This window comes from Ptychodera flava, chromosome 16 (genome assembly GCF_041260155.1).
Source record: "Ptychodera flava strain L36383 chromosome 16, AS_Pfla_20210202, whole genome shotgun sequence".
In the NCBI taxonomy this organism is placed as follows: Eukaryota; Metazoa; Hemichordata; class Enteropneusta; family Ptychoderidae; genus Ptychodera; species Ptychodera flava.
Genome location: NC_091943.1, coordinates 5105984 through 5124175, shown reverse-complemented (window position 1 = coordinate 5124175; position 18192 = coordinate 5105984). Strand labels below are relative to the sequence as shown.

Below are 18192 nucleotides of genomic sequence, written 5' to 3'. Positions count from 1 at the left end.
GACTGATTTAAAAAAAAAACGCTGGAGGGCGGCCGCCTACGGCGGCACAAATATTTTCAATATTTTAGAGTGAATCCTGATGTAAACAATCTGGCATATAAATAAACTTCAATACTACACAATGTTCAAAGTTTTATTGTGATGACAGTGTTTTAAATATGTTGCAATAAAGCATCGACACAGTCAGTATTAAAAGTTATGAAAGGGGAACCATTGGACTTGCTGTGATCTGTATCTACTGAAAATTTAAAACAAACGACACGATTCAACGAACTACTTTTAAAAGCAATATATTATTCTCAAAATATATGTCTTTCCTTGCAATGAAAATACAATAACAAATAATGAAATACAAACACAACTTTGTAAAACATGACTTCTTTCCTGAGAAGTTGACAGTACTGATTTTATATAAAACACAGCGATAGTACTGACTTTCACAACTGTATGATCACTACACTTCTATACTAGTCACTATCAGCCTGATTTAACCAGATGGCTGATCTGTTCAGTGGATGGAACAGATCAGCCGTCTGGTTTAACCAGGCTACTATTACTCTACTGGAGACTATGGCAGTGGCTTCATGGATGACAGTAGGCAGATCCCATATCTTTTTGGTTCGCTACATGCAGGTACCTGCTGAGCACCTGTTAGAAAGGAAAATTGAAAGAAAGGAAAATTGTTATTTTTATTAAAAATTGTCTGCAGTAGTTTTGTGTTGATTAAAAGGTTTCTCACTTTGGAAAGGGACAAAAGCGTTAATATTGGTGATTTTATATGCATTTTTATATTACTCCAACATAAACAAAGTCATCACTCAAAATAATCTGCTGATACGACTACCTTTGTCTCCCCTTTCTTGTCTCTTGAATAAAGTGACAATGTCAGTTGAGTGGATGTCCTTTGCCATCTCTCTTCGGCACTTTGCCTTGACATGTGGATTGGTATTGAGTGATGCTGATATCGCAGCTCTTTTCTTCTTCTTTCTTTTTTTTTAGCAGCTCTCCTGTTATTCGCTGCTGCCTGCTGGCTAGCTCCGTACAGTTCTTTGTATTTCTCATGCACAGCTGATATGGTGGCCATTTTTCTCATTTACCATTTGCACAACTGCCTTTGACCTTGGCTTGTAGAGAGTGGTAGAAAACCATACTTTCTTGGTATGACGCAGATTTCTTGTTGAGTTTTTCCACGTCTGCTACACAGCTTGAGTACAGCTGGTCAAGTTTGTCAGTCTGGTTTTTTACTAGTTATTTGTTGTACATAAAATTTTAATAGCAGAACCATGAACACAACAAGTTATTAAAACATCCGGTTGTGAACCAATAACGTGTATGTATAGCATATTGTATTAAAAATTGGCAAGCGAGAAAAAAAAATTTGCTTTGCCACTGCATACAGAAAAAATAAATAATTTGATGCAGGACTGACAATAGAAAAAAAAATTTGCTGTCACAGTCATGGGAAAAAAAAATTTGTTGCCCCACCCATTTCCTCCATCCCCCCCCCGAAATCAAATGGTTCACCCCTAACCGCAGATCGCAGTTTTAAAAACTCGCACGTCGCATGTCGTGACCGGTCTTCCATAGTTTTGTCTTAATACTTCAAAATATCTGACTCAAGCTTGCTTGAATGCAAGCTGTCACAACGCTCTTTAAAAGTATGTCTAGGATTTTTTATATCTTGCTTAGTTTTTTTGCACAATTTTTAAGGAATTAACTAGGATTAAATTCACCACTCTGGAAGTTTTTCTGGTATAAAAATTGTTAAAGAAGGTTTTAAAAAAATCGGAGACACACTTTGGAAGATCCTTATGACAGCCTGAGCTTGAACTCACACAAATTTCAGCCACATATGTCAAAGCATTGAAACAAAACATAGGGAAAACAGATTTTTGAAAGGTTACGCAAATTACCTGTCACGTGATATTTATGTAAGTAATGGTGACAGTATGGTAACAAAAATGTTGCCCTGTACCGAGGCATTCTGAAAATATATAATTTACGGGGGTTCTGAGCTTATTTATCACTAGAGAATTGTTAGCTTAAAAAGGTCAATTTCTTGTCTTGGAACCGTAAAACCCAGATATATTTTATTTATTCATATTTATTTAATCAATAATCTATTTATTTATTCAATAAGTAATTTGTGTTCACAAATGATATTGGCACAGAGTTAACAGACAATTTAAAGTGCACTTTGACTTTTAATGATTATAAAATATGACATTAAACTGGTCCAATAATCATTTCCATTCAAGGTATTACCAGTCCATGGGACATTTCTGAGGCCAAAGTAATTAAATTCTTTGTTTTGCGTCCCCGCCCGCTTAGGTTTTAAGGTTTTCATGAAAAACACACACGATGTATGTGAATAGGAAATTTTAGGACATGACCGCTTAGCTTCTCTGAACTAAAATTTTGTTACAATCTTATATTTGCATTACATCGTGTTAATTTTCTTGTGTGTGTTTTTCAGCCGCTTAGACGCGTACCTTTTCCCATTTAGAGTGGACCCGAAACAAAGAATTTAATTACTTTGGCCTGAACCACTGATATTTAGTGTGGTCCCAGGAGTCCGGAAGGGTACGTATACCCTGCTAGCATGCAACACCCGTCAGGATTGGTCCCAAAATTGTCTAAAATTGTATGAAATGATACAGGATATGAATCACTGTAAATAAGTCTAAGCCGAAATGCTGTTGTTGTTGTTGTTGTTGTTGATAGTATTTGCATAAAAGAACAAAGTATGCGCTGCAAAATTCGAATTTTGCAGCGCATACTTTGTTCTTTTCTGCAAATACTATCAACAACAACAACAACAACAACAACAACAACAACAATAATAATAACAGCAACAAATTTACTGAGTCCAAAAATATTTTATTTTTCTTTATTTTTTAAGTATTTAATCATCATCATCATCATCACCATCATCATCATCATCATCATCATCATCATCATCATCGGAGCCTGAGATCCCCTATGGGCAATCGCTTTTAATCCAGGTCCCCAAGTTCCCCCTTTACGCGATCCATAGTGCGTATGTTTTAGACCTCGACGTAAAACTGCTTTGCGTCATGTATCCGAGATAACATTTAAATATTATATTTTATTATGAAAATGGTCTGAAGGCAGGCTCAATAGGTCTAGTCCATAACCTGGAGTAACCGGGGCCAAAATTAATTTTGTCAGCGTCGCTGCTTGCTGCGGTTCCGTAGCCCTACCACTCCCTTTGCTGGTTGTGTTGGGGGATTGGTAGGAGTGGAGTCACTCCCCCAACACAACCAGCAAATGGAGTGGTAGGGCTAATACGGAACTGCGCGCAGCAACGTCGCTGCCAGCATCGCATCACATGTGGTACAGCTGACGTCTCTGTAGTAGAGAAGACACGTTTTTTTCTAAGCTTAGGGGTGGACCATTTGATATCCTGGGGGGGGGGCTTGGAAGATTTGGGGGAAAAAAGATGCCAGGTGGAGTTGCTCGAAAAAAAAAATCTGGCTTTAAGTGGCTGATGGAAAAACAATTATGGACCATTGCGACTCGGAAAAAAAATCTTGGCAATTGTTCGATGCACACTGCAGCATCAATAAAAATCAAGCAGTAGCTCTGGAGTTTTATAAAGCATAGACCATTTCAAGCTTGAGGAACAATAACTTAGAATTTATTAAACGAGGAACTGAAATAAATACACAAACAAAAACACTGAAAAATTGTCAAAAGTTACAGCTACTATCACTGTAGCTTTCAGCAACTGAAAACAAGAACTCGTCTGAAGTGGTCTCATTGAGGAAGATTTTCACACTATTTCAGACGGCTTTTCTCTCAGTCATCTCCTTTATATTCTAAATCACTGAATATGAACAATTGTACAGTATACATGACCTTCTGATTAGAGGAAGTATGCTGAAATTGAAATTGCTCACCAGTGTTTTCCAGAAATGTGTAAATCTGAATGTATGGATTTTGTCAAAATACCACAAGAAGAGAGACAGCCTGCCATGAACTGGGTCAAGTGGACTCAGTCAGTCAAGTGGACTGTTCAACTTGCTAATATCACTCAAACCAGGACACTTGTCAAACAATGACATTTTTTTCAAGCACAAGTAAATGCCATAAATGTACATGATTTTACAAATATATGTAGGATACATCATCTCTTCTGATGACACCAGTGATGTTCTCAGAAACGTTTTCACTGAAAGTTTGTTAATGCTTAATGTAGAACTCAGTAATCAGGTTGTTTGATTTGTATTTTCAGTGTGTTACCCATGGTATAAATAAGATCTATAAACTGATATTTTTGTAAAGTGAATCAAAAATGTACATGTATTTACATATCTTTATTTAGTTTCTTGAATATAGTCTGTGTGCGATAGAACAGCATCTTGTTACTGGGTGTGAAAAACCAAGCAAACAAACATTGCACCGAAATTTGGTAAAAAAAAATATATATCTCGAAGAAGGAAGTGAAAAAAAAAAGTTGCCAGCATATGCCCTGTAGAAAAAAATGATTCATGGTGAAGCAGGTGGGAAAAAAATAATGGCTCTCCACCAATCTTCCAAGCCCCCCCAGGATATCAAATGGTCCACCCTTATTACTTTTGTTTTCACGATGTCCAGACCAAACCCTAAGGGAAAGGTGAGGTGTAGGCGATGTGAAGTTTAAAGGCATTCTCACAGAGATTGAGCAGCTACAAATGCAATATTATTTTGTAAGCCCACGGGCAGTGCGCCGGCTTTAACACTTGAAGTTATATTCTGTCTTGTTGGCTGAGTGGCGCCGGTCCGTAGGGGGCCTGAGCGGAGAGGGAAAAGAAGAGAAGAGGAAAAATATTCTTAGCCGCGGAAGCGAACGTGTTCCGTCTCTGCCAAGACCATATAATCCCTGGTGTGTTTTTCGTGCAATTTTGAGATACCTCTTTGGTAAGACCCGGGGCTTTCATGAAGTTTTTTAATCAACAGGCTGAAAACATTTATCAGGAGGCTAGTTAAGGCAGTGACCGAAGTTCGCTGCGGCCGATAACCGAAGGTCATCGGCAGGGGGGAGACCTCGAGAGGGGATGTTTTTCTATGCATTTTAGGAGCTAAATTTATTCAGTATTTCATCAAGTTTGATAGCTATTTTTGTGTAAAATCATTAAAACGCGAACAGTGAAACAAAAATCCAAGGACAGCAAGTACCAAAAGTGACTGAGGAAGAGACCGCACACTGGTTCCGAAACATACACATAGCGTCAAAGGATCACGCTGTCGTTTGACAGCAGGTTACGGCTATGTATCAAGAGCCACACATACACAAACAAACATAAGGGAGCGTTCAGTTATTATGGCCGGGGTGGGCGGCAAAATCCAGGGGGGGGGTCACCTCAAATTTGAAAACTGCAAAGGGGGGTCATGTATTTTTCAAACAGCTCAGAGGGGGGGTCACTTAATTTTCATAAGTATCCGTCCTGTCAAAAAGCAGTTTCAGTGTTCAGAAATATTCTGGGAGATAAAAATGATTCGTTGCATGATTTCATTCTCTGAAGTTATTCACCTGTAAATCTGAACAAAAGTATAATTATCTGTCACATGAACATCTTGACTTGACAACTCTGAGGCTTGTCTTATTGTAAATCAAGCTCACTGCACTGAGGGCAATGAACAATTCCTATTACGTACATATTAGAGATATAGCAAGTTTTGTCAGGGAAATTATTTAACAGTTACCTGTACTGAGACTACTAGTACCATGAAAAGTTAAATAATACTTTTAGGTGAAATTCCAATATCATAATTGTTGTCCACATCTGAACTTTTAAATACCCTATTTGAATCAAGTACATTTGCATCAATTATCAAACACCTATAAAAGCACAAATTAATTTAGTTTAGCATTGTAAAAAAATATTCTTAGTTTTCTCATAGACTCCAGTGTATAGTGAATCAGCATTTCGGTGAAATTCCAAAATCTAATTTCTTGCACACATATCAACCTTTAACCATCCTAGGCTAACTAAGTACTTTAAAATGAATTATCAAATGTCTATAAATACACAGATTTTGATAGTTTTGTATTGGAAAAAAATTATTCATATTTTCCTCTTAGACTCCCATGTACAGTGAATCTACATTTTGGTATAATTCCAAAATCCAATTTCTGGCGAACACATCCATTTGTTACCACCCTAATCTAATCAAGTACATTGATATCAATAATCGAGAGTACATAAATACATGGGTTTACCTATTTTTGTATTGGAAAAAATTATTCATACTTTCCTCATAGACTCTCATGTATAGTGGATGAACATTTTCAGTGAAATTCCATAATCAGATTTCTTGTACACATAATATGCACCTTTAACCATCATACATGTATTCTAATCAAGTACAATTATGTTAATTATTGAACGTCTGTATATGCACAAGTATACCAAGTTTTTCATTGAAAAAAAAAATATTCACAATTTTATCATTGACTCCCATGTATAGTGGATGAACATTTTTGGTGAAATTCTAAGGTCAAACTTTTTGTCCACATGCCAGTTGTAACAACCCTATTTCATTTAAGTACATTTATGTAAATTATCAAATATCTATAAATGCATAGATATAGTTTTGCATTGAAAAAGTATTACATAGATTCCTCATACATGTATGAGAAAATATATGTATACCATGTATAGTGAATCAACATTATCAACAGCTGATTTTTAATTAAATCCAAATATCAAAATATGTACACACACGCTTGCGCAAAAATATTGCGATCCACCAGTAATTTCTGTCCAACCCCTTTGAGGGGTAATTTCAAAATTATAACAAGTCAGAATGGGAAATCTGAGCATTAACACCTTTTGAGTTTGTAAGGAAGGTCATTTGAAAAAATCTAAGCTCTTTTTTGGGGGGATTCTATCGCTCCATACCCCTGAGGTGTTTGTGTGTGCAGCTAATTTACTCAAGCAATGGGGGGGGGGGGGGTCATGAAATTTTGTCATCTTGAAAGGGGGGGTCATCAATTTTTTGGTACAATGGGTAGGGGGGTTCACTTATTTTGACTGATGCGCAGGAAGAATTTGCCGGCCCACCCCGGCCATAATAACTGAACGCTCCCTAAACACAGAGAACGACACAAATAGTATAGGCGATGTGTGGAGCCGCTTTCCCTTTATTACATTTTAATAAAAATAATATGAATCGAACAGTAAAAATTATCTCATGTGATCAGTATAGTATACAACAACACCGGAGTAAAATTTGTTGTTGAACCAAACTTAGAGTCGGAGACGCTGAAGTCACGCTTGAAAGTGGAGACTTTACAGCCACAGCCACCATGAGTACGGCATGAAACAAATTAGAAACGGGAAAGTTACAAACAGCTGACCAATATTACTGTCGCAATAAGTATCTAGTATGTTTTGAATGAACTCAAACCACTTTGAATGACATCTTGCAGAAAGATATGCTGAACGTAACAGAATGTCATCACTGAAAACTAACCTATGCCAATATTTTACATGTAACATGCGTTTGACTATGGCAATTTAATTTTGATAGGATATCTACCAAGTTCACCTAAAATACCTGCCTTGGGAGCATGTTTTGAAACTCCTGTAAATATCTGTAAAAAGAAAAGCTAACATCATATAAGAAATTACTCTTATCATTAACTTGATTCCCCCAAATTTCACATCCATATGTTAGACATTACCCGATATTACCCGCGACATGTTTTTGTAAAACGATAGTACTGTCGATGTCAAGTAAACTCTACAAGTCGAGTCATAATCGTATATCTTTGTGTCATTCGCGACTTGCTATACATATATCGTCAAGATAAATGCATGCGCGAAAATCGAAATTTAATATTTCAAAAAAGCATAGGTGACATTTTTTCTTCTCCGAGGAAGTAAGTTTGGACCGTGATCTAATGTTTTCATATATGGCTGGGTATCCCCACAGATATATTTGAAAAGAAAAGGTCATGATTTTCATAACAAAGGGCAAGAAATTAGCCCATTGACCTGTAGATCCGGTGGCGTGATTGGCTGGAGTGCGTTCTGAATACTAAATTATGTAGATTTTTTATGCAAATGAACAACTCCTAATATGGTTGATCGATCAGACTGTGGAAAGAATGCAAAATAGTGAAATATCCCATGATTCACTCTGACTAGCACACTCACATCTCAAACTGTAAAATTCTCTTCAGTGTACAGATACCATGGTTACATATGTTAATGTTATTCATATCTTACCGCCTTTCAGTGTCTTCAAAAATAATAACCTCAGCTGGAGAGTGGAAGAGTGTGCAATTTATGCAAAATTTTGAAGATATCTTTGAAGATAATATTTTCTCTGTATATCAACACGAATTCACCAGCAATATTTCTTTCCTGTTGCATCTACCCTTTATTTCAATTAAAATACCATTTTTGCGGAAAAGTGTCTTGCCCAAGAGAAAAATTGGTTGTGTTATATAACTGTTTGTGGATTCAAGGCTGCTCTCTGTATAACATTTGCCAAATAAAACTGCCAAATAAATAATTATTATTATTATAAAAAATAAAGGGACAAAGTTGGCCATTTTTTATGGATTTTGTTTGATACGAGATGCTACTTATATTGTTTGACATGTTGAAAGATACTGAATGAATGGGTGACCATGCATATATTTGACCCCGGTTTTAGAGACGATAGACAAACCATTGCAAAAATGAATTAATGGTCATGACCATTAATTCATTTTCGCGATGGTTTCTTTGTCTAAATCTCGTATCAAACAAAATTCATGAAAAATGGCCGACTTTGTCCCTTTAATCTTGATGGAGTGTATTGTATTTGCTCCATCTTTTAATGTTAGTGTACTGAACAATGTGAAAATTTCACACTGATCTGATTTGTATATCAGTAGTTAGACCATGTGATCAAAATTTGACAGCTTGTCAAGAGAATTTACACAGGAAAAACACTGTAGGTTAGATTAGGGCTACTTGTCTCTTCTCAGAATCTTGATATTCACTGATCATCTGATTCTTGTTGTAGATCTATTAAATTAATGATGAATTTCATCAGAAAATACATTTATAATGGATTTCATCAGGAAAGTGGGAATAACCCCAGCCATCTATCCTCATTGATAATTTGCTGATAATAAATAAATGCTACAAAAGACAGAAGGATAATAATTTCGCTAATTTTATTATACAAATAGAAAACTGATAACTTTTAAAAACAGAAAAGTTCATGAAATACAGATTTCACCCGGTTTTGAAATTCAAGTACGCAGGGGAATTCATTACATACTGTAATAACAAAAAGCTTTTGAAAACAGCAAAAGTATTGCATATTAACATTGAAAAGTTTTGCACCGTAAAGTTTCTAATGGTCATGGAAGAAGCATTTGTGGTGTAAATTTCCTTTGAATATTGAACAGCAAGGCAGTGGAATATTGGGCCCAACCTGGAAACTTCACAATCAAACATCATCCTAGGAAAACTTCACAATTAAACATCATCCTAGGGAAACTTCACAATTAAACATCATCCTAGGGAAACTTCACAATTAAACATCATCCTAGGGAAACTTCACAATTAACATCATCCTAGGGAAACTTCACAATTAAACATCATCCTAGGGAAACTTCACAATTAAACATCATCCTAGGGAAACTTCACAATTAAACATCATCCTAGGGAGCTACGTTTCCAGTTATTGTATGGAATGGCAAGCTGGGGCAAAAAGATTACAACAAGAGTGGAGACTGGCAAAACTACCCATTGGGTGTGCTGAATGAAGAAAATCTGTTCACTGTATTTTGATTTTAAATAAAATTACCTTATAAATACAAAATTTCTTATCTTGTGTATGAAAAATGTGATTGATCTGGACATTTTAATGCCATGAAAATTTTGACAAATCACTTTTCAACCAATCAAATCGTATGGCAAAGTTCTAAACTATATTAACATAAGTTTTCTATAGCGAAGTAATAGATTTCTGGGAATGTAAGTTCTGTATCTCAAACCTTTACAAAGTGTGTAAGAGTTTCACAGATATTTGCATTCCTCACTTTACTTTTCTTCTATCTCTACATTTCATTCTTAATTCATCGAGTTCAAGTCCTTTGAATGCTAACAACACAGATTTGATTGCCTTGTAAAGAAATAAAATAAACTGGGGGTCTTGAAATGTTGGTAAGTCAACTTTGCTATGAATTATGTGACATGGTAAATGAGAACTTCCCATGGGGCATTGCACCATCTTCTGTAGTCTGTCAACTGAAAGATGACATTTTGTAAGGAAGGAACACAGTTGGAGCTGTCCATGTTCTGTGGATTTTGCAACATGGAGGAAAACCTGGTATACGGTTCTGTAAATCCTGTTACCGAATGAAGTGACATCAGCGAAGGCCAGAGCCTGACATGCCATCTTTGGAAGGATGCTGGTGACGTCTGGTGGCCTGTCATGTGTTTTATTCTGTGGAGAAAAAATATTGATAAACAAATAGCTAGCAATGAATACTCCAAATTAAAATCAGACTTGTATTATATACTGAACTCAAATCAATGTGGTCTAATATTTGATTAACCCTTGAGTGCCATATTTTTTCCCTCCAAAATTTTAGTACAACATTTTGTACATTTTTTTTTTATATTTTTCTGTAATTTTTGTAATAGATTTGGACTGAATTGACATAATATCACATTGGCTTCAGTTTTTTATAATAATTTCTGAGAAAATGTGAAAGACATTGTTTGAGTTTCATTTTAAAAAGGTGAGAAAAATTGACGTTAGCGCTCAAAGGGTTAAGAAGACTGGAAGACAAATGAAAGCAATTTTTTGAACTTTTGGTTTCAATTTTTTTCAATGAATATATTAAGACATTAAAGTTGATGACATGACTGTATGCTAATGAATGATGATTGACAGTAATACACATGTCACTTCTCTTTCTGAAATAATCAGTTGTGGTCAATTGATTGTAATGTATTCAAAAGATCAAGGTATATATGCCTTGATTGATTTTGTTAAAAGTTATCACAATTAAACTGCTGAGGTAGCCAGACATCCATATGCATGCACACTTCTATCACAGAACAAAAAGCCAAGACTTGTGCATGTGAAGATGCTTGAGTTTCATCAAATTCGCTATGGCAAATCACAGCTGACTTTGCACTTTCTATATAGTTGTTTGTTGTTTCTGTTCTAAGTGATAAGCTGGGACAACCAGAATGCCATTGTAGATGATCCATTTTTCTAATGAATGTGAAACGACTTCAACTGTGGACCAGTTAAATATCACTCACAGGTCCTACAATTGCCTATAGATCGACACATCTATTGAGCTAAATCTACCAAATATAGTTCATTTGGAATTTCACCTGGCCGGAATTGGCAAATGTCTATATGTACAACCAGTCATACAGGTAAACCGGAACACATTACCTCTTCAAATATGATTATTTGCATTATGCCATCACCATCAGGTGTTTGAACCTCCACATCACTGCACACAGACACTGGGCGGCCACAAACTGTAATTTCTTTTTCAGTCTCTTCATTAAGTCTGCAACAGCAAGACCAACGAGTATGAACACATAACATTTAAATTCAAATCAACATCAGTACACTTGAAATATGCTACTCTGGATCTAAGCATTTCACAGTTTATGCAACCGACGTATGAAGAACCTCAACCTTGCTTGTGACAACCTGAACTGACTGAATGTTCATACCAAGTATTATTATATACCTACTGCCGTAACCTATGGGAGTTTGACCGTCCAATAACTTTCCGTATTTTGTATAGTACGCGGAGTCCCAAATACGGGAGACGCGCGAGGCGCCTGTTTTGCAATTTATTTCAACAATCGCGCGCGTTCCACTCATATCGCGCGTGCCACATCCCTCAAAATTTACCATAGAATTAGTTTATACGGACGATTAATGGAGGGAGGTGTATAATAATAGGGTTATACACAAAATACGGCCCTGTATGGGCTCGGGCTCAGTGAGTGACTTGTCACTCACTGAGCTCTCGTCCATACAGGGCCGTATTTTGTGAATAACCCTATAAATTGTTGTCTAGGTCAAAATCAAATGAGTAGCTTGGTACTAGTGTAAATTTTTTTGAAACCATACATGAGGCACATGTTGTATGGCAGTTTGTTAGAGTTGCCGTTAGAAAATCATGCTTTATCAAAATAATACCACATGTGATCAGTGAATTTCATTTGTTTTGCCATTCAAACGACATTGACTGCAGTTTCTGTTTACGATCATCTTTATAACTTCTGATAATGCAGGATGGTCTAGAAATATTACTGCTAAATTACAGAGGTTTTAATGCAAGTCTAAATGCAAGATTCAAAACAAACATTGTATAAATTCAAACATGCATATATACAGACACTAAAACACAATTAGCTGAATTCTAAAATTCCCTCAAAATTGAAAGACTTAAACTTTTGCTGAAATTTTCCTGAAGGAAAATTTCGACCGTTTACTTTTAAAATCAAAAGTAAAAATTGGGGGCACCCTCGAAATTTGGATTCAATGAGACAGATTTGAAAATGGGTACATCCGTGTTTACTTTATCGGGAAAAATATAATTTTCATTTTCGTAAAAATAAGAGGGTAAAAACTTTATATACTACAAGAACTTCAAAGTGAACCCAAACAAGTGGGATACCATTGCCAAAAAAGCATTGTAAAAATTTGAGAGTGAATATCTATCCCCAAGGGGCTTTCTACCTTAAGTACATACCCTACTAATATATGGCACTGGATATCATAGGCTGCAACTTCTGCCAACTTAGCAAGGAGATGGGCCAATGATGCTTTCTGCAAGTCGCATGATTTGAATGAATCAAAAAGTGATACCCATCTCAGCAATGTAGGCCTGGTATAGGGATTGACAACTGGATGTGCATCCGGTAATCCCTGTGAAGAGTAATGGCACAAACTTATACTACACAGAGTTATACAAATGTCTTTGACTTTCTGTGGTATCCTTGATAACTGAATAACCTGCTAAACACTGTGTCTTCTGATGCATCAACATGCTGGTCACCAGTTTTCATCTTTTCAACACTAAATAAATTTAACCACAACAGTGTCCTGTGTTATTGAGCGAGACCCATACAATATCAGGTAGTTTTTCGATATTGATATTTTCACCATTGGTTCATGGTTATTTGCAAAATTAATTGCTTCATGAATGACTGTGCCACATTGGTACTTTTCTATTGAAGAGAAAGCAATTTGTTCAAAAACAAAATTTCAATTTTGGCATAAAGACTTCATTAAAGTATATGACACATTGCTTAAAAATAGTAGACACTTATCAAATCACAAAGAGGTCCAGCCAAGTTCAAGAATGCTTAAAGGGCTGGTGAAGAGTAAAACTGAAAATTTTATTGCTTGTTCATTTTGACGACTTAAATGGTCAAAAAAACATCAGCATTGGAATTTTTCAAAACTGCCCTCCCAATTCCGAATAAAGGCCCTAGCGACGCCCTTGGATACGAAGATACAAATCTTCGGTAATCTTCGGCAAATGTCGGATATGACGTCATCCGAGGACATCGATCGCTGACGCTAGCTATTCACGCCAGTGATTTTGCACGCATTCTCCAAATCCATTTGAAAAGTTGTAATGCAGGGCTAGGGACAGAGAACTGCTAAGCGTTGTGTCTCTCTCTATGCATCGTTCTCATTCAGAATCAAAATTGTTTCAATGGCCGAAGGATGAAAATCTGGCCAGAAAATGGACCAAGTTTGTGGAAGCAAAGCGGATTAATTTTACCCCTGTAGCCTCGAGCGTACTTTAGTACAAACACTTGCCGATTGTTTTGCCAATCGCACGGAATACGATCACGGATTTTCCAGAAGGCAAGCCCTAATTTATAAGATTATTAAGAAAACTAGTGATTAGCTAGGTTATTTTGGTGGTGTAGTCCTACCTCACGAGTTCTCGGTAACCAAAGACAACGACGACTACTGTGCTTGCTTTCCAACACAGTCGCTCGAGAGCTATTCAGCTCTGGGACTATTCGCCCATAGACGAGTGTACACAGAAGCGAGAACTCGCTTCTGTACACTCGTCTATGGGGCGAATAGTCCCAGAGCTGAATAGCTCTCGAGCGACTGTGCTTTCCAAGCATTTCTATGTGGCCAAACCATGTGTTGTGCAACATCGTATATTACTGCACAGCAAACGATCTCATACGCCCGGGATCATGCCATTTACACTCGACGACGAATTCAGTGTACAAGTTACAACTACAACACACCTAAGCTCAAATTATCGAAGAAATTCATCTGCGAAAAATATCAGAAATTCATATTTAAAAACGTGAGCGGTAGAAATCAGGTGCAGCCAACGAACAATGCACTTTTAAAAAGGTCCTTACTGTGATAAGATATATTGTGCATGACAAATAATGTGAACTGACTAATTTTAAGTCAAGAGGGTAATTAATTAGCTGTTCATAATTTGCCCTCCCACAGAAAATTTTTCGACTTACCCTCCCACACTCAAACTTCATTTTTACCCACTCCCCACTTATTTTTGCCTGTTTCCCCTCCCCACTGTGAATTTTTGAAGCTCCCTCACCCTGTGGCGAAAAAAAACTTGCCAATTTCCCCTGCCCTGGAAACAATTCCCCTCAAAAAGTTTTTCGCCAAGCCCTGTCCCCAGGACAATCAACCGATATCCGCCCTGCCCTACAAAAACCCCTAAAATTTGCTCCCCTACCACCTAAAACACGTCCCCTGCCCTAGCAAAATTAAAATTTCCCCTGCCCTCAAAAAATGCTCCTGGAATAGCTTTTTCGATGAATAGCTCCGTTGGCTGCACCTGTTGAATGTTTGACTGTGCGTGGCAGGGCGTGACCTTGGACACAGTACAGTCAGTCAATCAACATTTACAGATTGCTGGAAATATAAATGTACAGTGAAATACTGAGACAGGATTATGGAGAACAATTTTCCAAGTTTTACACGGGCATAAATTTGAGGGTTTGAATCTCATGTCAAAGCTATGTCAATGATTTAAAGTTTTTCGGCTGTTTACATGATTGGATTCTGAAAACACCACGGTAGAACACTAGCAAAAGATCATACACATTTTCCACCGGTTTTCGATGTTTCGGCACGTAGTAGGTTTCGGCCGGAATTTTCACAACACCAATTTATTTGGCCCTGACAGCCTAGCTGTTTCAACCTTTATCAGCGTAGCCGTACCGTCTTGTCAGGACTGACATGAGACGACAGTACGATAATACGGGCAGTGCGAGCGAGCGTTCTCTCTGAAGCCAGTGAAGGACTACCATAAACAGTACCATCTAGACTTGGTTCAAGTCTGTGATTTGTGAATGTTTGAGTGGAGTGAACGAAATGATTTGTATTCTGCTTTCATGTGAAACGCGCGGCGTGAGTGGACGCGATGAGTGCCGGGGGTGAACGCGATGAGTGGAGTGAACGTTATACAGCGGAGTTTCACCGGAATCACATCACCCGGAATCAGCGTAATACGGACAGTACGACTACGAGCGAGCGTATTGTCAGTACGACTGACACAATTTGCTAGAGACTTACAGCTACCGCGTACAGTCCAAAATCTAGCTAACATTTGTTCGTCCTCAGAGGACGAATAGACACTGTTTTGGTCGTGGTAATCAACTCTAGTCGCCATCGTATTACACGCAACCACAGATCATGCAGATAGGCTGTCCCCCCTATTGACGTCACACATCCGGGTTTGATTTTTCGCGGCAAAATGTGACTTAGCTTCGGAAAATGCACTTTTTTCCAGTAAATACGCTCTTAAACCATTTTCCTGCTGGAAATTTTTTGCTTTTGCCTTTCCAAGCATTATTTAACGAGTGAAAACAACCTTTTCAGCGATTTTATTTTTACTCTTCACAGCCCAGTTCAAGAATGCTTAAGTCTACAGAACTATGACAAGCTGACTACAATTCCATAGTAGATCAATGACAGGCCACTTTCCCTCTACCATAAAACAGACCATTTTCGGAAGTAAAATTCCCTTCTCCTACTCACATCATTCATGGCAGCCTCCAGAAGACACTCACTTTCTGCATTCTCAAGATCATATTTCTGTCCAAACTGTTGAACAACTTCAACAAAGGAATCAGCTTGTAATTTTTGCTTGACTGCAAATAATCATAACTCTCATTATCATAAGTGTCTCTGTATGTTTTTAGAGATCTTCAATCTTTCAAGTTCGTCAAATACAATATGGGAATTCAAGTTATCTTTCTGATTTTTACCATGGTTACTAGAACCATGGTTACTGGAACCATGGTTACAGGCAATGGAACCATGTTTTAACCAGCTTGACTGGACAGCTATTAAAAAAGACAGCTTGGCAAAAGACTATTCATAAAAATAATCATCTTAAATGCTGCAATCCAGTATGTGTACTGATAAAAAGAATGTTGTTATCAGTGACTATGCTGAAGTTATTAACATGTTCGTTTTTTGTATGTTTTCATACTAGTATTATTGACAGGTGTCATTTGTAGCTCGTTTCTGATGTGAAAGATAGGTGTTTAGTTTCTTGAAATCAAAATTTTACTAAAATAATAAATAGTACCTAAACATATGGAGAATCGAACTCTATTCAAACATTTATCTCATTTTAGTAGTCGTCTCTACATTCTTGTGAGCTGAGAGAGGAAGACTCTCCTTCATGGAAAGGTGATTAGATCACTGATAGTTTCATAATTGTTATGATAGACATATTTGTAGTATTTTAGTTTCGGTCAGTCTGCTTTTCAGTTTGCGTTCAACGATCTGTTTCTTCCTAACCTATTAGTTTGTTTTTTGTTTATTATTTATTTTGTAATCTCTTTCCTGTATATTGTTAGTTTGTAGTATTGTAAGTTATTGTTTGTCTACTTGTGTTTCATTCAGTCTGAGATCCCTGAGGGTTGATCAGTCATTTTGTAGAAAATGCAAATGTTTGATGTCAGCATTTGGTCAAAATTTAGTCTTTTGACATCCCTTCCCTCTTCTGCCCTCTTTAGAGAAAAACTGTCATAGATTTTGTGCTTTGAAGCTGAAATGTACTGGGTACACCTGTACCAATTTAGCCACATATCTATGAAAACAATGAGAAAATCTCTAAAAATACAAATCCATTATTTATTTAATCAGAATTTCATAAGACAATCTCTGGTAACCATCAAAACCGATTGGGCGACCAGAAATTTACGGTGTCCCCTTGTTGATTTGGGAAACCATTACTACAATGGCTTGTCTTTTCTTTATAGGTGTCATGAAACACCAACTATTTGGCTTGTTAACAAAATGTGTACGAGTAATACGAATTCAATTTTCACAGATCCTGAGACGACAAAGATACTCACTGGCTTTGGTCAGTCCTGCACAATATTGTACTGGTGTTACATTGTCTAACTGCCTTATTGTAACTGATGTGGCAGTAACTGCTGGCAAACAATCATTTTGAATTGTTTCATCCAACAACCACCGACAGATGATGTCTTCTTCAGACAAAATTCGCCTGCTGAAATGCACCGAATGATTTTCAAAGTTCAACATTTGTAAGTGGCACCATTCCCACTTTGGCGCCGGTGGATACGATACGTGTGGATGTTGGTGGTCACATCTCAGTCGCAAGCAAGTCCCTCTGCGGTAATCCGGACATTGAACATCCCGCCCGTTGCTACACTTGTCTGGTTCCGATTCCGTGTCGGAACTTGGATCTCCATGATAGCCATCCCCATTATCGCTTGACGTACGAATGCTATTTTTCAGCACTTGTTCATCCCTACTGTTATTTTCATCACCGTTGTTGGCATCACCACTTTCACATTCTGCCATGGTTGAAAGGTCACTTGGCGAGGAAAGAACTCAGATTCAGAAGTTTGAAACAAGACCAACGCCACTTCCAGAGGCGATTCTTTTCTAGCGTTCAGTGCATATTGTCACAGAGGTACTAAACTTTTTTCAGACATAAGCCGATGACCTTTTAGCAGATATAGATTTCCGCTAATATTACAAATAGAGTCTAAAACACTTACGTAAATTTCAACTGATCACCATCAGTTAGGTGCAGGCCTTGCAACTGCCACAAAGCAGCTGCTAGCTTGCTGGTAACGCGCCCTCAGCGGTGAGTAGTAGCACACCCTGCTCTTCAGCCCGGCTCTATACATGCTC

General features: G+C 37.3%; 1 protein-coding gene across 1 annotated transcript; it reads right to left on the bottom strand.

Moving 5' to 3' along the window:
* Positions 1-9165: 9165 nt before the first annotated feature.
* Positions 9166-18102, bottom strand: LOC139152593 (uncharacterized). The gene is made up of 5 exons (XM_070725834.1): positions 17382-18102; positions 16051-16163; positions 12752-12927; positions 11431-11551; positions 9166-10461 (listed from the first exon to the last, which is right to left on the bottom strand). The coding sequence occupies exons 1-5, from the start codon at positions 17854-17856 to the stop codon at positions 10051-10053; spliced, it is 1296 nt and encodes a 431-aa protein (XP_070581935.1). The 5' UTR covers positions 17857-18102; the 3' UTR covers positions 9166-10050.
* Positions 18103-18192: the final 90 nt, after the last annotated feature.